This window comes from Lytechinus variegatus, chromosome 2 (genome assembly GCF_018143015.1).
Source record: "Lytechinus variegatus isolate NC3 chromosome 2, Lvar_3.0, whole genome shotgun sequence".
In the NCBI taxonomy this organism is placed as follows: domain Eukaryota; kingdom Metazoa; phylum Echinodermata; class Echinoidea; order Temnopleuroida; family Toxopneustidae; genus Lytechinus; species Lytechinus variegatus.
Window position 1 is genome coordinate 13,471,730 of NC_054741.1, and position 21,726 is coordinate 13,493,455.

At 38.2% G+C, this 21,726-nt stretch overlaps 1 protein-coding gene across 1 annotated transcript; it reads left to right on the forward strand.

Annotated features, from left to right (window-relative positions):
- The first annotated feature begins 2,090 nt into the window (after positions 1-2,090).
- LOC121407373 (lysophosphatidylcholine acyltransferase 2-like) lies at positions 2,091-20,740 on the forward strand. Its single transcript, XM_041598423.1, has 10 exons — positions 2,091-2,237; positions 9,271-9,413; positions 10,016-10,233; positions 11,608-11,781; positions 12,123-12,354; positions 12,917-13,042; positions 13,503-13,650; positions 14,307-14,405; positions 18,988-19,126; positions 19,605-20,740. Exons 1-10 carry the CDS (start codon positions 2,130-2,132, stop codon positions 19,814-19,816), a joined length of 1,599 nt encoding a protein of 532 aa, XP_041454357.1. The 5' UTR covers positions 2,091-2,129; the 3' UTR covers positions 19,817-20,740.
- The last annotated feature ends 986 nt before the right edge of the window (positions 20,741-21,726 follow it).

Sequence of the window (21,726 nt, forward strand, 5' to 3'; positions counted from 1 at the left end):
CACGCAGCACCCCCTGGGAAAATCTTGGGGTGCCAATTGCTATTATACTTTGTGGACAACCTGTTTACCTTATAATCTTGACTATTATTCGCCCCCCCCCCAAAAAAAAAAAGAAGCTATGCTTAGCTATCATCGATTGGATCGCAAACGATAGTTTTTTTTAGAGCTATGTTAAAAAACAGAAGTGTTTAAAACATGGATCCTACTGAACTAATGTAGTAGGACCCATGTCTAAAATAAGCTTATTTTTTTCATCTCTGTATGGAAAACCGTTTACCTTGCGAAGCGGATTATCGTTGAGGGGCACGACCACTTTATCCGCGAGATGACTTGAAATTTTATTAGGTACAATAACAGGATCCAGGATTTTCTGGGGGGGGGGGGACATTTTCCCGAGTATAACTTGACAAGCAACCCCCCAAAAAAGTCATCGCTTTCAAGGGGGGGGGGGGGGTAGGGGGCACGGGATCCGCCAGTGTTTTAGGCCTATTAACTTCTTTATGAATGTAATCTAAATGGATTCCAGGTGATAGATAAAGCATGATCAGTTGATTTCTTTTTATTGTATACGGTTTGGTTCAATTTGGTTCAATGAAAGTATGCAAAAAAAAAAAACCCATATCACAACGGAAACAATCATCTAAATGTTTAAGCATGATTTTAAGTTTGTACAAAAGCAATGAATCTTAAATACTATACTTATATGTATTGTTTGGCTGCTCAGCAGGATCACCGTAGTTATTGTTCATCGCACAGATGACCTAGCTCCTTATTGAGGCACATGCGGCTGCTTCCCGAGCGAAGCGAATTAGGCCTGGCGAGCGAATTAGGATATCCCTCGCTTCGCTCGGGAAGCAGCCGTCACGGCCTCGACAAGAGGCTAGGACTGACCTGACTGGAATAATCTTGTAACATTGGCACCTTTCCCCGGCACCTTTCTTTTGGTAACTAAAATTCATTCCTATCATCATTTTAAGCAGTACCCCCTTCCCAAAACCCAAATGGTACTGGAAGTTAATTCAAGAAGTTCTTCTATATTTTCCAAGCTTTTTTTCACCCATTCCCTTGTAGGTCTGGGTACTTTACCAACCATAACCCCATTTGCTACCTGGTAGTAAACTTGTGTGGGTGTTGTGAGTGACGAGAATGATATCTCGGTAAATAAATGTGAACGAGGTTGTATATTGTCAGAGGTGAGGAAAAAAAGGCTTAAGACTATGCAGTCAATTCCTTGAACTTATTATGACCTTAACTTGTCATGCTTGTGAAATATTTCAATGTTGTTTCTAAATAACTTCAAATAAAATGGCGATAAAGACATAAAAAAAATATAAAGGCATATTCGACATGGTCAGGGTCTATATCCCCAGGGGAGGCTAAAGGAAACAACTTAGGAGGGGAAAATCAGCTCCGCCCCCGACCTTTTCCAGCCAGCAAACGTACGTATATAAAAATAAAAATCAACATCTTGTAATAGTTTTACATGGTCAAAGACAGCCCATGCACTCCACCAACTTTCAAGACTGTTCAAGGAACCATGGACTTTGTTGAGGCACTGGTGGATCGGGGGGGGGGGGGGGGGCCTCCCCCTTTTGAGAGACACAATAAAAAATTGATTTAAAAATGCCGTTAAGGCAGAAGTATGCCTACCCCCCCCCCCCCCATTCGAAAATGAAACCTTTTTTTTTTGCTTGTCAATTTTTTTCGTGAAATTCCCTTAATGTTTTTATCGTTAAAACCCTTTTTTGTCGAATTCCGGTGCCTTTTGGAGATATCCTGGATCCGCCCCTGGTTGTAGGTCCATGCTGTGGGGGTCCATGAATGCCGTCATGATGACAGAAACCCCCGCAGAAACCAAACTCAGGGACCAAACCAAGTCAATCGAGGGCTGTCCTCAAATAGTGCGTTGACCCCAACATTTACGTTTGCGTCGTTTGCGGGTTGTTTGTTTATATCCGGATCCGGGGACGTAGAGATCGGAATTCCGAACCGTATACCGGTATCGAAACCGTTCACTCCAGCTGATTCGACCGCGACCCAACCTAAACTTTGGGGTGTTGTGTTACTTTTAAATACGTTACTATTCATTTATCACAGACAACAACAACGGAGGTAAATCGATATCAAAGATGCCAGTTGGAAGACCAAGACTGGAACGTGAACAGTCGTTCATGGTGGCAGAAATCCCAAACCCATTCGTGCATGTCCTGAAAATGAATGTATGGGACTACGTGCGGGTAAGTACCGGTACGGTAGTAGAGGAGAGTAGGCCTAGAGTCGAGACTCGAGTCGAGACGTTAGTTTAATTCGTTTACTCCAACGATGTTGTAGGACTAAGCCTGTTCATCGATCAAAGTAGAATGGGCATTATCGTGATATTGGGAACCACCGTTCACTTCATACAGCAGCGCTTTATTCAGTCACACGCACGGTTCCCTATTTCCACCTCCATTCACTTTGTATTTGTAACACTAACATGTCACTGTTAGTGTTAGTGTTACAAAGTGAATGGAGGTGGAAATAGTAACAGTAGAGGCGCACGGCCAATATTGGAGATCTCAGACTGTCTCCAATGTGGGAAATTATCTCCAATATCAGAGACTTTTGTAAAGAATTTGGGTATCCAATTTCAGAGACAGTCTCCAGTTTTGGAGACTAATTTCCTTTGTTTACATTTGTGGCAAGAGGATTACCTTGGCGGCAAATAAAAATGTGATAAGCAGATTCCTCATGAAAAATTACCCCTTTTCACCGTCTATTTTAAAAATTCACCGTCAACTTTTGTTTTGATAAGGATTTTTGTTGTCAATCACACACAAAACAAATGGGCTTCTGACCTCAGTGAGACAAAATTTTGGGTGGAAAAAATCATGCTTTTGTTGGTGTTGTTTCTTTTGTCCTTTTGCAAAGGAAGTCTCCAATGTGGGAGATTGTCTCCCTTATTGGAGAGAGACTGCCATATTGGCCGTGCGCCTCTACTGTTGTAATTGTACTAATTTTTTTTACACAAGTGCACGTATGCCAATCGACGAGTGGTTCCCAAAACCACGATTTGGCCGTAGAATGTCTATTACTGCTCTCCTTCAGACAAAATTAGATGCGCTACTTACGTTGGCAGGGTATCGTAGCCAGCAAAAAAATCCATGGCATGGCATGATTCATGATTTATGAAAACAAACGAGAATAAAAAATCGCTCAAAATCATAGGCAATATTCTCCCAATGCTTATCCAGTCTATTCTTAAATGCAATCAGTGAACAAGCAGTAACTACAGTCTACAGTACATCTTCTGAGAGACTGTCCACACATCTATTCACTCCGTTAGCGAAGAAAATCTTATGCACATCATGACGTTAGGTTAGGCCCACTGACTTTGATACAAACAACCTTAACCTTACTAGTAGCACAACATCCTGACTTATGGATCCTGCTGAGTATCGTCGTAGTCACTCATGGTTTCAAATCGTCTCGTGTGTGAAGGATTCATATGCACCTGGTGCACGCGAATCTTTCACACCATCTTTACTAAAATAACTATGACTTTACATCATAGCTATGAAATATGATTTTTCTATAATACTTACCGAACCATATGGACCGTTTGTTGAATTCTTTTTGTTGTTTGTTTTAATAAAATAAGAGCATTTTTCGTGATCTTCAAGTAGATGCCTCCTGGTCAGCGTTGATATCAACTTTTGCCTAAAGAGGGCGCGCGATATTATTCACCAAGCCGATAGGCACTTAAGAACCAAGTTTGAAAGGATACTCATAAAATTATGTCACTCTGGCCGATGAATATTCATTAGATCGTGGTCGTGCGTGTTCAATACACACCGAGTGCATGCATGCAGAGAGTTTGTATTGAACACGCACAACCGGATCTAATGAATATTCATCGCGAGAGTGACATAATTTTACGAGTGTCCTTTCAAACTTGGTTCTTAAGTGCCTACCGTACCTTTGTTTACGGTGTTGCAAGCTAGCTGCATTCTAGGCGATCAGCATTATTTTCTTGCTCGTTCAATCCACTTTCATCATCATCTTGTCAAAAGATGGCATATGTTACATATAAGAATAATTTTAGAAGAATTGTAAAAGCAATTACATCCATCTATTAGTTATTTCCCTTTAAGGCTAGCCAAGAATTGTAAAGAACATTCAAGAATGTCTTTTTATTATGCAGGCCTTGCCTATTTAAAGGCCAAGGAGTTTTATTGTTGAATAGGGAAAAGCCAAACAATAGAATTGTATTGGTAGTGGAAATGAATAGGCTTAGGTATTTTGTTTACCCATGTTGATTTCAATGAGGTCATTCAAGAATGTTTTAGAAATAAAGAAGCTTCCAGAAGAGTGAATTCTAGAAGCTTGTAGATTAGTTGAAATTTGAGAATGATCTAGAACACTTGTAATTAGTATAAAGCTGCAGATTTTTCAAGATGATCATCACATCATCACATCATATTAGATCACACCATCACATCATATGAGAGCAGGAGATCACATCACATCATATGAGATCACTTCACCAGATCAGATCAGAGCAGTTTATGCATCAATGAACTGTTTGCAGTTATTTTGAGAGAGAAATTATCAGTTCTCATCAACATCATCAACCTGTTCAATGAACACGCTTCAACCCATGGATTGCTGAAATTGACTGTTAATCATCATCAACATCGTCTTCACGGACATTTCAACTCGTTGCAGTGACTCTTATTATTCATCGGACTTCAACATCAGTTTCATCATCGCCATCATTGTGAATTTTCGCCAGTCAACTGGGATTTTATCATTTGGATTATTACTTGGATATAGTATCATCACTTCGGGATTTTACATCGGACACTTCAAGAGATTTATGTAAGATCATTATTTGTTTTATTTTATGTATAATTATTTCCTGTAATAAAAAAAAGGAAAATTTAAAACTTTATATTTTAAAATCTAATTGTTATTTGTTGCAGTATCGTAACACATACTTTACCAATAGGTATATACATGAGATGCAACCTGTTGATTTTTGGTACAATTTCCTATTACGCGCTGACGACTTGAATTGAGAATGTTCGATACGAAAAATTGCTTTTCGATTGTTGTTTGCGTACTTTCCACCGCAGTATTAAGGACGGATCGAACGGAGTATCCTGGTTGAGACTTGGAGGTAAGCGATAAAAACAGTTTTATAAATAATTTCCACTTCATTTTGTTTTTTTAAACTAAATTTATTAAAAAGAAATCATTAGTGGAGAAATACTAAAACGTTTGGCGTTTCTAATTCCCTCACATTCGTGTGATGAATGAAAACGTCAAAGTCCACTATGAAACCACATGCATTGTGCGAGGTTAGTATTACTAACCTCGCATGTTGTGTGAGTGCGTCGTAGTAGAAGTAGTACTCCCTGTGTGGGAAATAAGGTTGGGAACTCACTGTCAAGGACAAAAAGTATAAAAAACAGTATAGACCTTATCGCAAATAGCGTTTGTCGCGTGAGGGCGTCTGTCATCGCAGAGGATAACGGGATGCGAAAGGGGGCAAACGCGGAATCGGCTTCCGGGAGGCCATACAACGCCATATGTTTTGTGTAGTGTCACTCAAAATCCAGGCCTTTTTTAAAGTCTGATTTCTTGTACTTAAATTATTTTGAATACTTGAATGTGGGTTTATAGAACAATTTTGCATCATGATTGCCCAGTAAAAGTATGAACTCAAAACTCACCGTATTTTCGAAGATTTCTGGGGCTAAACTTGGGAAGATTTTGTGGGAAAAGTGAGACGGTGGTTGCGGGTCAATGCCCGATCGACTTTAGAAAAGAGCAAGTCGGCGATCCGAATTAGATAGCATATTTTTCCATTAAAGAATATTCATGAGAATCATAATGTAGACCATATTTATCTCCATATAAATTTAGCTAGTTTTTGTTATTTTGGGGAAATATAGTCCTTTTTGCAACCCAGGCTTTTGAGTTTGATCATATTAAAAACAAGCTAGTGTATATATATATATATATATATATTTATAGGCCCTATGTAAAGGACATATAAAATAATAGCCCTATGCTGACATGTAGGATAAAGATTAAATAAATCCCTGAATTAAAAACATTTTATGATCCCGTATACAATGTAGGTCCCATATCCCTCCAACCTCACTGTAATTTTATTTTGTCTGAAACTTAGCAGATGATGGATATTTAATTCATATAAATGATATATATTCCATTATTTTGATTAAAAAATCTTATTTCAACATTTACATCTTCAAAATTAAGTTCATCGCATTCAGTCAATTCTCTCACAGATCACCTTCCTCGTTTCTTTTTTAAAATTATTTTTCTCTCAACATACTTTCATCTATTCTCATATTTGTTCTATTTAATTCATCATTTTGTCTACGCATGCCACTAATAAAACTTCAGAATGTCCGACCATGATCCTGAATTATTATGTAATAATTATGTAGCCTATCTGTGGAGAGAAAAAGAAAAAGCACAGCTCGGTTTATAGGCCTACTCTGAATAAAATCATTATTGAGATAATTATTTATGAAACATATATTCTTGACTATCGATTGATATTACAAAATATATAACTAGAATAAAGTAATCAAATCTACTGCAGAGTTTTATTGATCATCATTTTATTATTGCTTGGAATTCTGGGACCAGTTTCCCCCACTGCCTTGCCGACGTACACTGACCCTGGGCCGAGAGTGCCCGCTGTCCGTGCATACAAGCACACTTTGCAGTCACAGCTACACAGCCCCGTGCACAGCTCAAAATACGCACAGACAGTGTGCAAAAATCAAACAAAATTGCACTTGTTTTCATAAAGTCTGTGGTAATTCTTGCAGCTATAGACAGGACATCTATCTCTGCCACCCATGACTAAGAAGAAAAGTGATGTTAGACTCTGGAACAAATACGACGAGGCGTTTACTGGAAGTTAGCAAAATGTTGGCTGCGGGCTTCGATCGTATTTTGATACACTATGGAAATCGTACACTTAATTGTCGACTGCTTGCGGTCGCATGGTCGCATCGGGACAATAGTGGCGCTATTGCCCCCTTTGCGATCCCATGATCCTTTGCGTGAATCTATTTGCGATAAGGTCTATTTCAAACTTTGTAACAATTAGCCTGGAGGCTCGTAGAGAGTAAAAATCATTTACTAACAAATATGTTTACTCTCAATGGAGCCAGGAATTGCTTCCCTTTATCTGCATGTACCGCCAAGAAACCTGAAACTTTCGTATCCAAGATTTCTACTTCTAAAAGATCTGGCCCTAAATCATGTACATGGGATACAACTTCATTTCCGACATTTCTACGATATCGATTTCATTTTTAAACAAAAATTTATTCAAAAATTGAGAAAAATGATATGAAAGGTCGGGGAAAACTTGCCACCGTGTTTACATCGTCATCTTGATTTCATTGTCTTTCGCTTGGTGACAGCACGCAAATCGCGTGGTTTCAGGCAAGACTCAGACAAGAGAGGTGCATGAATGTTTGTTTGTTGTTAGGTAGTCTTTTTTTCTACTTCACTCACTAGGCGAATGAGAAATTCAGCACATCTGTTCCTAAAGCCTGCACAGTGCATTCTCGTTGGCGTCTTACTGCCTGTGCTGTAAACTGTTTACCAAAGTCTACAAGACTCGCAGGGCGTTTCTCACCAGCCTTGTTATACACCCTCTCTTTCAGAGATTTGATGTAGGATTCTCTTGACAGTTTCACCCTCACAAGCCAGCGAGTAGTAGACATTTTCTTGAATGGCATCTTTTTTTTTGGAAGGTCATCTTCAGCATCCATCTGCTCATCACAGAATGCCTCGTACAGTGATTTGTAGGCCTCCCTTCTTAGATGACTGTGGCTAAACAGCTTGGCACTTCACTCAACATGAATCCAATTTTGGATGGTAATGCTTCGAATGCTTTCTAGATACAAAGGGCAAATTAGTGACTCATAGTCTCATACACTTCAGCAGTATGTAGTTTGGAGCTTCTGCCCTCACTCTGCTCCAAAGGCTGTTGTGTTCCTTAGTCATGTTTGATGCTTCTTCAGTCGCTAATCCCACACAGAGCCTAAAGATAGCTTCCAGGTTGTATTCTTCAAGAATGTTCTTGAAGTTTTGAAAAGCTGCTCTGCGGATGTTCTTATATCTCCTGAAACCCAAGAAGTGCAATCCGTACTTTCATATTCTTTTCACTGAAGTAATGCACTAAGACAGCCAAGACTTTTGTTCCAGGTACATCAGTACTCTTATTCAATTCATGTTCAAGGAAAATGGTTTCCCTGACATACCTACTTTAGTCTCCTCCTTGATTGTTTCAGCAACATTTGTTAGAAGTTTAGTGCATTTGGTTCGATGCAGTGATACAGAAGACGAGGTACTTCCAGATGCAACATGACTCTTTATCATATCCAAATAGTGTTAAAAGGGTAATCAAGTATTACTAAACATCCTGCCTGAGTTTTAGGTCACATTAACAAGGCCAAATGTCATTTAGGGTCATTGAAAATTTGGCCATGTTGGGGGTACAGTATTTGTTGATTTCCATCATAACATTGAAAGTTTATTGATCTGGTTCATGAAACTTGGAGTAAGGGTAATGAAGTATCACTGGACATCCTTTGTGAGTTTCAGGTCACATGACAAAGGTCAAGGTCATTTCAGGTTAATGAATTTACATTATTTTTTTTTTGGGGGAATCAAATGGAAATCTTAATCAAGGTTAAGTTTTTCAAATATCATAACTGGTAAAATATATGGATTTAGATCATGAAACTATAATAATCAAGCATCATTGAACTTCCTGTGTGAGTTCAGGTCACATAACCAAGGTCAATGAACTTTGGCCGTGTTGGGGTACATGTATTTGTTAAATTGCCATCATAACTTAGAAAGTTTATGGATTTAGTTCATGAAATATGGACATAAGTATTTTCAAGTATCACTGATCGTCTTGAACAAGTCTTCGGTCAAACGATCAAGGTCAAATATCATTTTGGGTCAATGAACATATTATTTTATTGAATGATGTGTTTTGTGAATGATTATTCTACAGTCGTTTTCAAAGTTAGATGTCTTGAGTACATGTAGTTAGTATGTTTAGAAACTTGAGTTGTTGGGGAGATAGATGAGAGAAGGTTGGCTTGAGTTGGTGATTGGAGTTGTACACTGTAGAGCAGGAGCAGGTGAGTTAGCCATGTCATGCGCATAGTACTCTTTCTTTTGTTTCATTTTTTTCTTGCATTATTTGTCTCACAATAGATTGCCATCATGTCAATCACGATAGCACCAATCCGTCTGCTGGCATTCATCATTCTTCTCCTTCCTGCCTGGGTAGTCTGTGCTATTGCTGTAGCTGGGATGACTAGGGAGGAGAGAGACCAGCCACTCACAGGATGGAGAAAGTGAGAGAACTGAATTGTATTTTCCCGAATCACAGAAGTGTGCTTGATTTGAAAAAAATATATATATATGTATTAGCTGCTGTTGTCAGTTGGCAGCTAAGTGGGCATTACCTAAAACTGGCATGTTAAAAGAGTTGTTCTGAAATAGAAATCAATATTTGGTTGTACAAAGGTTTGGAAGTGTGAAACAACAATCATGATTGGTTCATGGTCAGAGTTTTGAGCAAGATGGGATACAGCAATGATCTTGATTGGTCATTGGTATTCAGCATTTTATTACAAACCTTTGTGATATGTAGCCCTGATTTTAAAGCCCATGTGCAGTTTGATGAAAATAGTTCAAAATCTGACTTCAGTAGGATCATATGTGTAGTTTACAATTAATCTATCAATTCATGTATTCTTATCTTTAGGAGCCAGAGTGCATAATACAAGTTATAATACTTAATACTAGATACTATTTATTTAGTCTACGTTATTCCTGAAACCACCCTCTTTCATGTCCATTTGTTTTTCCAGTCATTTTTCCCCTTCAGAATAGACAGTTTTATTTATTCAGAATAGACAGCAATATATATTTTTTTGTAACTTTTAATCCACAGGGCGTTGCGTGCACCCATATTAGCTATTGCCAGGTGCCAGATGTTTTGTCTTGGATTCCACTCAGTGAAGGTCACAGGACAAAGGGCACCAAGGGATGAAGCATGCATCCTGGTCATAGCCCCTCATATCTCGTTCTTTGACGTCTTTGCATTCTTTATGACGGGTCTCCCTGGGGCTGTGTCCAGGCAGGAAAATGCAGAGATACCTGTTATTGGAAGTAAGTAGTCAAATACAAGTTGACCACAGAAAAGAAAATAACTTTACCCATTTATACCTCGGTCACATTTGCTCTACAGCTAGTCAAAAAGAGCCCTTCTAACTTTTTTGTACCAACTACATATAGGTGGTGTGAATTAAATTAATAAAACGGCTGTTTTCGACTCGCCAAACGGCCACTGTATAGCAAATGTGATGCGAGGTATTGAGGCTACCGGTATTAAAAATGTAAGCCACATTGGTACTCAAAATGTGAGTCGCTACTTTAATCTTGAATTATTACAATCTCTAGGTTTCATTTCACATTTAATTTTATTTACTTTTATATCTGACATTATTTTGTTACATTATATTTTTCTAAATAAAGCTGACTGATTTACTTTGTTTTACATAATGTAAGTTGATGGCGTTGATGGTTAGGTTTTAAATTTAGAGTTTGTTTGCTTCCCTGTGTATGAAATTAAACTCTAAATTTTAAAGCTAACTGGCACTACTTCCTTGTACATGTAGATGAAAACCAATTCTAGATTTCAAACCTAATTGGCAGCACCGTCACATCATAGGTGCAGGAAATGCTATCCATGAACCTATTTCTGTAAATCATCATGAAGTGTATTTAATGGTTCATATTTGAATGGAAACACATTAGTTACGCTTTGGTCGAAAATGAGAGGGATTTATAATTTTCTGTTAATTTGTATTGATTAGGGAAGGATTAGGACTCTACTGGCTACGATGTATACATTGAACCATATGATTAGGACTCTTGCAATGTTATTGTTTCTGTCATTCTATCTCCTATAAAATGCAGTCTTATTATTTATGAGATGATGTAGAACTAAATGTACGCTTGATATCACTCCTTTTAGTTGAACTGTAACCAGCCACCCAAAACCAACGATTAATTAGTCGCAAGGGAAGGTTCCCTATAAAAAGCTAAAACAGGAATTTGGTCTTTGAAAAGTTAAAATCAGAAAATTAGCTGATCTAAAAGAACAATTATTCTTCCTCATACTGTCAAAATTCAAAGTTTTAAAGTTAAATATAAGATATCTATTCCATATTTTATGAGCGCTTGGAAGTTTCAACAAGATTGCACAGTGTGCTCATTTGATGCTTGAGTGAACCCTGACCTCAAAACTTTGTATTCTTTCCAATTTTTTTCTTATTTCTTGTACATTCAATGAATACTAATGTGAGTTATTGTTGATCAGTTTCAACAAGCTACATACCATTTTAAAGCTTAGGATTTACTTTTTCAAGCTCATTTAATATCTCGTGGACGTTTTATTGTTGGTTTTGTGGTGGCTGGTCAAGCTTGTGTTTTCTGTTCGCAGGCTGTAGTACTGTAATCTCCATCTTTTTTCTTTCCCAGCTTTAGCTAAATTCCTGCAACCAGTGATGGTGTCAAGGAAAGACCCAGACTCGAGATCTAAGACCATAGCGGAGATCAAGCGGAGAGCTCAGCCAGGGAGTCAGTGGCCTCAGATTGCTATCTTCCCCGAGGGTACAGTAACCAATGGACAGTGCTTCATCACATTCAAAGGAGGTGAATACCAATGACCATTCTAGAAATTTCTTCTAAATATAGATGTCAGTTGTGGTATTTATGAGTTTGAACATAATGATCTATTAAACTGACCAACAAAGTATTTATATTTTAGGAAATAAATATGTACCACTTGATTCTTTGAGAAAATGTGTAATTTCTGTTCACTTTTTAGCTTATTTGTTTTATTGATCATACGCAACCAGTGCAATCAATCACATAAATCTGACCGATGATCAATGGCTAATTCATATCTTATGGGACCCAGGATGGATCATGGAAATGGTTATACTTTCATTAACCTTGCAGGACGTGCAATCTGTTATTTCATATTTTCTCAGGTGCCTTCTTCCCCGGCGTTCCTGTCCAGCCGGTTCTCTTGCGCTACAATAACAAACTCAATACATTCCCATGGACATTTGAAGGACCCAGTGGCTTGTCCGTCTTCTGGCTTTCTCTCTGTAACCTGTCCAATAACCTAGAACTGGAGTTCCTTCCAGTCTACAACCCAAGCGACAGGGAGAAGCAAGATGCAAAGCTATACGCCCGAAATGTCCGTGCTGTCATGGCAAAGTAAGTTGTAATAATGTCCATGCATGATAATAATGTGGGGTATTTTTATAGTGCACTTATCCACCTTTTTAGGTGCTCAAGGTATTCCTATATTACCCCGGCTAAGCTTGGCTACAGATTCTGGTGTTCACAGCTTTTTAAAGAATTCCTTCCTGTTGGTACCCATTTACCTCACCTGGGTTGAGTGCAGCAGATCGTGAATCAATTTCCTGCTGCAGGAAATTACTCCAAAAGCTGGGGATTCGAACCCACAACCCTCTGTTTCAAAGTCCGGAGACTAATCCATTTGGCCACAGTGGCCTACTGACTGGCCTTATTCCCACCCTAATGTTCACAGCTTTGTGTGCCCTTTTAAATTTTCCCCATTTGTGCTGATATACCGGTATAGAAAAGTGCACTCTATGTGTGATATATAAACTTCACTTGCTTTGCTATTGTATTTTACCTGTTTGATCTGTTCAAATTATGACTTTCATTGTGTTTTCTTTGATATTTTACATATATGTTGTTTGTCAAAATAAAAAATGCTATTCCTGTATTTTTCTGTCTTTCTTATCATCAGGGCTTACAATGTTCCTGTAACGGACCATACCTATGAAGACACCCGTCTGATGGAGGAGGCTAAAGCCATGGGACTACCCGGTGAGGTAGGAGTCGTGGAGTTCCACAAGTTACTCTCCAAACTTGGGTGAGAATATTGTTGCATAGTTCATAAATCATCCTTTTTTTGGGGGGGGGGGGGGGTATGACTATATGATTTACTCTCACTGTTTTTACATGTAACTAAATCCTCATTATATTCTGAACAAAAATCCTTACCCTCCTGCCTGTAAAGTCAAGTTTAACTTAGGCCATGGTCTAACTCTGTGTTAAATTATGGGAAGCCAAAAATTTCAAAACTTAACTAGTCTATCCAGTCTACCAGAGAGGATCTTAAGCCATCACTCCTGGGTGCATACTAACAAGCATTTATCCTTAGTTTTTTTAGCTGTCAGGTAATCTTCCCCCAACATATATTCTCTCAGCCAATCATATGCAAGTTGTCAGTAGCTTATAACAACATTCATCAGTGAAATTTGCAATAGAATTACTTCATGAAAAGCTAGGTCCCTGAAAGTATTTTTCTAAAACTGTCAATATGACTGCAGGTTCAAGCTGGAGAGCCTGCGAACACATCTGACTAACTACGCTGAAATAGCTAGCTCGGGAGGCTACATCACCATAGAAGACTTTGCCAAGCATCTCAATGTGCCTGTTTCACCGTCCCTTCAAGAGGTTTTTGATGTATATGACAGGGTAAGGAACAAAGCAGTAGACGGGTAATAACATATCGGGGGGGGGGGGTGAGGTTGTCATAGAGCTGTACTAAAACTTTGAACAAATTTAGGAATGAGTGGAATAAGAAGTGCATAAAGCTAGCTGAAAATATTCTTATATTTGAAGAAAGTATGACAATTATAATTATTACTTTTCAAAGTATTGTTATTTTTATGATTTTACTTATACTGTTGTATGATATCGGTATTATTGTGTTGATTTTCTATAATTATTTTCCAATCATTTTCCAGTAAATTTATTTACAATAATTAACATAATATCAGCTTTCATACACTTTTCAGTTAAATGTTTGTATTGCTTATTGATTTTCATGTATATATTATAAACACTATGGATTTAGTGCCAGAAATAAAAACAACTTATGTATCATTCTCTTACATGAGATAAAAAAGTGAATCTTTATTAAATGATTGTTCATGACTAGTCCTGGTTTTGAGATGTGCATGGTTCACCTCTTGATCTTATTACCTTTGAAACATTGCAAAACACTTAACAGGTTATCAACATGTTACAACTGTTCCAGAGTTACCTATTGCCCATAATTCTTACTAGCATCCTAGCTAATGAGATTTTCATTCAATATGATGATAAAATGACATCTTTTGTTTCTGTAGGATGGTAGTGGCAAGATAGATTTCAGAGAGTATGTGATTGGATGTGCCCTCATTAGTCAACCTGCAAACACAGAAGATACCATCCGGATGGCTTTCAAGGTAAAGTAAAGTTACTGCAAATCGAGCTTGTTACCATAAATTTTCATAATGAAAATGTTGCATGATTTGACATGAAAATAAGACAAGATTATAACAGGTCAGACTTGGACGGATTTTTTTTCCAGGGCCACTTAATGAGCTCACCAGCCAGAATTTTGCTGCATTGTTTCACAGTATACATTGGACTCCAGTGGTATTTTAGGGGATCTTTTTTAGTTTTCCAGGGTTCTTGGGTAAAGCCATTCATCAGAAGGCCGTGGCAATGGCTGTTCTATTGACATTACACAATGTACCTTTCACTCGCCTTGGATGGGTTTTATTTGTGCCCTTTTTATCTTTTCCTCTTTGTGCTGTTATATAGAAATATGCCAAGAGACAGGTCTTGAATATTGAAATTTAAGGCCGAGCCATTATACAGTGCGTATAAAAAAAAAACAGGACAGATTTGAAAAGTCTATTAAATTTTTGTTTGAAATTATGATCTCTATATTTTGGTGTCAAAAGATGCTCTGGGGTCTTATCCTTCAAATGTTATTAAAAAAATTTAGTTTCGTTCACGCTTGAGCGAACACGGAATGTTTTTGTCTTGGGTTAAAAAGGAGGCTTGCGCCAAAATGTCATCAAATGATAAACATGATGATCGGACTTCTTGCTTATCAGCAGACTTCCTCTCAGTCTTCACATTATCTTTGCCATAATTTTTGTATTATGCGGTCAAAATTCATTTCCAAATCTACTTATTTGCTCAAATATTTCTGTTGTTGTTCCTTTTTTAATATCCTGTTTTAAGGCCCGGTCCCAGTGACATTTAGGATGGATTGCTCATAAATTGCGAATAAAATTTGATAACAGACGCTAAACATCCGCAATATTCGTAAAGTATGCTGTTTTAAGACGGTTATTTTCCGCACATGTCCGTAATCATCCGCAAAGGCACATTTTTCCGTTCCCAGGAGTTTTGGGCTGCCCAAAACTCCTGGGAGCGGAAATCATCCGGTTTATATGCGCAATGCATACGCAATACATACTCAATGTATGCGCTGAAATTTCGCAGTTATCCTGTGATATCCGCAACGGACATGGGATTGCGGATAAGTAGCGGACTGGGATAGAATGCGAAACGAATGCATAGCGTGCCTAATACGACTTTATACCAAGCTATAATAATTTATAAAGAATGCTTACAGACTGGTCACGAATAGTGCGTTTGTATTACGACTGTTTCGCGAACAATTTGCGAGTATACAGCAAACATTCATCGTAAACCCAGATTACTATATAAATGTAACAGAAAATGAAATTTGACCGTCATTTTAAGAACAGTTGTGTAGAATATAGGATTTTGCCATGGATCATCACGGACATTTGATAGTTGCAGCCATCCAACAACATAACAATCTTCTCTTCCAAGTTCAACGTTTGATCCAAATACGGAAAAGAAAGCGAAGGAGAAATCAAAGAGCTGTCTGGGTGAGACCTTGGATTGGCAGAAGACTAGATCTGGGCATGTACGATAGATTGATGGTGGAGCTGCGTAACGAAGATCCACGTGCCTTCCAGAACTTTATGAGAATGCCCCCATACATGTTTGACGAACTGGTGAACCGGCTCACTCCTCGACTGCTCAAGACACAGACCAACTTCAGAGCGAACTTAGAGCCTGGACTCAAAGTGGCCATAACCCTACGCCATCTTGCCTCTGGTTCAAAATACAGGGACATGCAGTACGGTTGGAGGGTCCCTCACAACACAATCAGCAAAGTTGTCAGAGAAGTATGTACAGCCATATCAGAAGAGTACCTTGATGAACAGATGACTTGCCCTACCAACGATGAAGAATGGCGTGAAATTGCCAATGACTGGTTGCAGAGGTGGAACTTTCCTCACACAATCGGCGCGATTGATGGCAAGCATGTGGCATGCAAAGCTCCCCCAAACTCAGGCTCGGAATATTACAACTACAAGGGCTTTTTCAGTATCATTTTAGTTGCCCTGGTCAGTTCTGACTACAAGGTTCTTTGGGCTGACGTATCAGGAAACGGTTCCGCATCAGATGCTCAAATATACAACCAAAGTGAGCTGAAGCAAGGTCTCGAGAACGGCGACATTATGGTTTGGCCAAATCCAGATCCCTTACCCAATGACACCCAAGATGTCCCATTTAGGCCATACTTCATTGTGGGCGACGATGCTTTCTCTCTGAACATACCTAATGAAGCCATACAGTGCAAAGGCCCTGACCAGGGAAGAGCGTATCTATAACTACAGGCTGTCGAGGGCCAGGAGAGTCGTCGAGAACACATTTGGTATCATGGCGAATAGATTCCAAGTCCTTCTCACCACCATGCAGCACCATGCCGACACAGTCAGGCTGATACTGCTCCACAACCGAATTGCGCACCCGCTACCCAGTCCTACAGAACAGGCTTGTGGACCGGCAGCTGGAGAATGGACAAATAGTTCCTGGAGAATGGCGAAGGGGCCAAAACCTTGTTGACACAGTGGAGGTTCAAGCACCAAACACAGCTTCAAGAGATGGCAAGAGACCTCAAGCTCAGTGGCTTTTTCTTCCCACAAAGCTTTCTTTCTGTTTGTGTCTTTAAACATCCTACTTCCCCTACTCCACAAAAGCTCATTTTCTGCTAACCATTCGAAGGCATTATCTTCTTGGTCGGGTTTGAGGGTGAAGCTCTTTCGTGGCCTCTTCTCTTTCTTCTTTTCAGCTTTGTCATCTCTAGGCTGACTTGGAACAGGACCTCATCGGCGCCAGGGAGGTCTTCTGGAGGTGGACTCGGTGACCTTGGGGATTGTGGAGGAGGTGGTACTGGTGACGGAGCCCTCTCTCCAACTTTGCTTGTCTTTTGTTTCTTCTTTCCTCTTGATTTGGCTCTTGTTGACATGTTGCTACTTTCTACAATGTTGATAAAGATAATGACGCTGAAGAGTGGAGTGCTCTTTTATATGGTCTCGATTCAAATGTATCACATTCGCAATGCGACCGTTGTTTCCGCACCACGTGCGCATTGCATTCTCTATGCATACGTAATACTTCCGCAATAATCGTTTAGCATCCTATTTTTGTCCGCAATACATGTGTTATACTTCCGCATTACTTTCGTTACATTTTCGCAATGTCTGCAATACATTCCACAATTTTACAAGCAATATCCCTCGTAAAATAGCATTCGCAAGGTAATTCGTTTTTATTCGTGATATTTCCGCTTTTAATCGTAATTTGTTCGCTGTACATCTTTTATGTATCCGCAATTTTAAAGCGGATTTTTATTTTTTTGCCAAATTTAATGCGGATGACAACGAATGACCGAAATTTGTATTCGCAATTCATGCGTAATTCAACTTCCCCCCAGTGGGACCGGGCCTTTAGCATTGAATTTTCCTTATTTAGCTTAGGCAAGAACAATTTTTTTAAACCGAAGTATGAGAGAACTTTTTTTCAAATCCTTTCATTGTGTGCTACAAAGGTTATGGTGCTTGAACAGTGGCATACTGATGGGTTGGGGCTCGGGGTGCTCGCTTCCCCCCAAAAAAAAAAAAAAAAAAATCATGACCAAGAAAAAAAAGTGGTAAGAAAATAACAGAAAACATGGAAAGTGAAATATGATATCGCTTTCTGAATATTATGTCAAAATCGCAAAATTAGATATTTTAATGAAATGGTGGAAATTTTTTTGCTTGCTCGCTTCACAACTTTTTAATACATTTTACTCGATCTGCCATATCTTGCTCCTTCAAAATTGACTCAATAAACCATAATGGTTTATTGAGTCAATTTTGAAGGAGCAACGATTGCCATTAAAAGACATGGGTCCTTTCCTGTTTGCCCTGTCAAGCACATAATTAAACTTGGTGAATGATTCAATAACCCCTTGAAAATAGGATTCATGTCTTTTATAGGTACCATAACATGATTTGTTTCACATAATAAAAGGATTTGAAAAATTACAAATTCTCCCAATTAATAATGCAAATCTTCCTACTTGGGTTGACAAAAAGTCTTATTTTCTTACTTACATGTATGAAGGAAAATTCAAAGGTAAAAGAAGTTTAATTGAAAAACAAAATAATTCAGGTAAATAAATAAAATTGTAATGAAAATTGACAGCATGATCCGAATATTATGGCAAAGACAATGAAAAGATTAAGAGAAAGTGTGCTGATTAGCCAAAAGCCTTATTGTCAAATTTCTAATTTCTGCCATTTTGGCGCAAGCCTCTTTTTGAACCCCCGACAAAAACTTCCCGTGTTCGCTCAAGCATGAACAAAAAATATTTTTTAATATGGCATTTCAAAGATAAGATCTCAGAGCATCTATTAACATCAAAATATAGACATAATATTTTGAAACAATTTTTTAATAGACTTTTCAAAACTGTCCCGTTTTTTTTGATACGCACTGTATATGAAGTTTGGATGTTCAAAGCGAATCCTGAAAATCACAAATCTGAAAAAATCCTAAAATGCACACATGTACATTTACCAATTTTACCCACTTGTGTTTATTGTTATGATTAATCCAATAATCTAGATGATTTCTATGCTTTACATTGTTATTGTGTTTCAGATGTTTGGAGGAGAAAAGGAGTACATCAGTCCAGAAGATCTATACCAAATTCTTGACAACGCATTTGGGATGGAACGAGAGGAGACAGACAGACTCTACAAGGAGATTGATACAAGGGGCATTGAGCGTGTCACGTATGGTGAGATAGTCTATGCTCCTCAAAATTTACATGTTATTCATGATTCAAGTGACCTGCTGAACTAGTGTGTGAAATTGATTCTACAATTGCATGTTTATGTCACTCATGACAGTAAAGACATATACTGTAAGGGATTGCGTAAATTGCTAAATGCGATGCCATCATGTTCTGATTTAAGCAGATCTCAATCTGATTTTCGCCAAACCATCACCTCTAAAATTACCAATAATAGGGAGTTTCTGCACTGTGATGGATTCTCTGTTCCTGTCACCATTGCAAAAACTTGCTAATATCCTCTAATTTGCATCATCACCAGATCAGTGCAATGCACTAAATTACAATGTATGCACATACATGTACATATACGGGTTTGCACATACCATGTCACTGCTTTACAATCATTTTCAATGCCCTTAAATGATCTTCAACAAGACTTCACCAAAACCATCAATTAATCTCCAATTTGTTCCACTGCCAGATGAATTCAAAGCTTACGCCATGAAGAAACCAGAATATGCAACCCTGTTCACCCGCTACATGGAGATGCCATCTTCATCTTCTGATGATGAAAAGATGCCTGCTCAAGCTCCTACTGATCTATCGCCACGACAACGACCAGTGAAAAGCAAAGTCGAAGATGTTGACTTGTCACCCAGACATCGTCCGCTGGAGGGCAAGAAGGATGACTGACATGAGGCCGGCTTGCCTCCCGTTGTCTGAGTTGGACCAACCAGTGATGCGTTGCTAGGTTACTCATCCTCTTTTCTTCTGGATTCTCTTCCTTCTTATTCTACAGATCTGTAGGCTGTTTTACTTTCACAAAGAGTTAAGTGCGACATGAAGTCACGCATGAGCGCCAACACAGACATGCTGTTTAATACGCAGTGTCATTGATTAAATTACACTGCAGTTAATGAATTCCTCTACAACTGAGTCAAAGTCAATGCCTTTTAGAACTTTGGAAGTCTCTGCATTACCAATTTTCTCCAAACTTAGTAGAAGATGGATACAAAAGAGAGAGATTATGCAGAAGTACATGTCTTTATATAGCATTATATGTTTTGACAGCATGCAGCAGGGAATTTAAGTTTGATTTTAAGTCACACTTGTAACTCTTTGTGAAGCAGCACTCGGGTCCCCTTATTCCCTTGCAAATTTTGAAACATTGATGCATGCCATTTTGTACTAGAAAGAAGCACCTTTGATATTTTATAAACTTTTGTGCAGCTATATTTTTACGAGGTTGTATATGTTCACATATCTGCAAGTAATTTTTTAAAATACCAGGAAAGATTTCATGAATGGAAATATGATCTTTTGGGATTCATGAGGAAAAATATTACTTTGTGAGAAATATATACTATTGTATGCTAGAAAGAAGTACCATTATGTATATTGTTCAAATTTTTGTGCGGATGATTTTCTAAGAGTTCTGCATTCTTCAAATCATGGATACTTTTAAAGATAAAGATTAGGGAAAAATCTAATTCAAAGCATGGGAGATATTCATTTCTTTTAATATTTCTCCATTCATTTGTTGTTTATATTTGAAAGAAAATAGCATGTTCTGTGTATTATTTTGCACTTCAGGTTTAATATTGCATTATAGTTGAGTAGTTGAGTAGTTGACATTTTGCAATAATGATATAGTTTATTTACAGATATTAATCCACCTATGCACAAATCCAGTTCGATTTAGTATTTATTAACTGTCAAAGCATTGAACTGAAAACTAATATTTTCTATCAAATAAAAACTAATTCTCAATTCCGGTATAAATTCCAGAAATTATAGAATTAAGCTAGAACTTGTTTACTTGCTGTGAGCAATTGGACTTGCCATTATTAGGTACCTTAACATGTAATCCTAAGTGCTCGTATATCTCCTTGCTCGTACATAGTGTACATTGCCTTGTGGTCTCCAACCATAGGCCCGTATTCTGAACTCTGGTTTAAATCAAACCATGGTTTAAAGTTGTGGTTTAACTATGGACAGCCAATTGGGGCACAAATATCAATTAGTACAAGTTCAATCCATTAGCTCTTATGACACTTAAATCATTTATAACCGTCTCAGAAGGATAACTGAAATATTTTCTTCATTATGAAAGCAAAGGGAAACAAAATAGTAAATTCAAGAAATATACAATATAAGCAGAATTTTTTGTTTTTGGCTCCCCATAATTTTATCACAGAGTTAAACCCGACTACAGAATACGGACCATTTTGTTTACTCTCTAGTTGGTCTCATCCCTCGCCACAAGGACAAATACATGTCGTCTCTGGGCAGTTAAAACCTTGTATCTCAAAACGGAAATATTTTGATGGCAGCTTGATTTTAGAGTAATAACATGGGTAACAGCCTTCTCTTGCCTAGAAACAGTCGTAAGCTTGGGAGCGTTCCATCAGTATTTTCATCCGACAAGTCAGCTCTGACATCTTTCCATGATTTTGATTGGCCGATAGGCGCTGTTCCTATGGTAATGTCGGAAAAAATGGGACTTGTCGGATAAAACGTCCGACAAGTCCGTTCATGAAACGCCCCCCCAGGAATCAGGATAATGTTTTCAGACAATATAAGATTGCCGCCATTACCATATT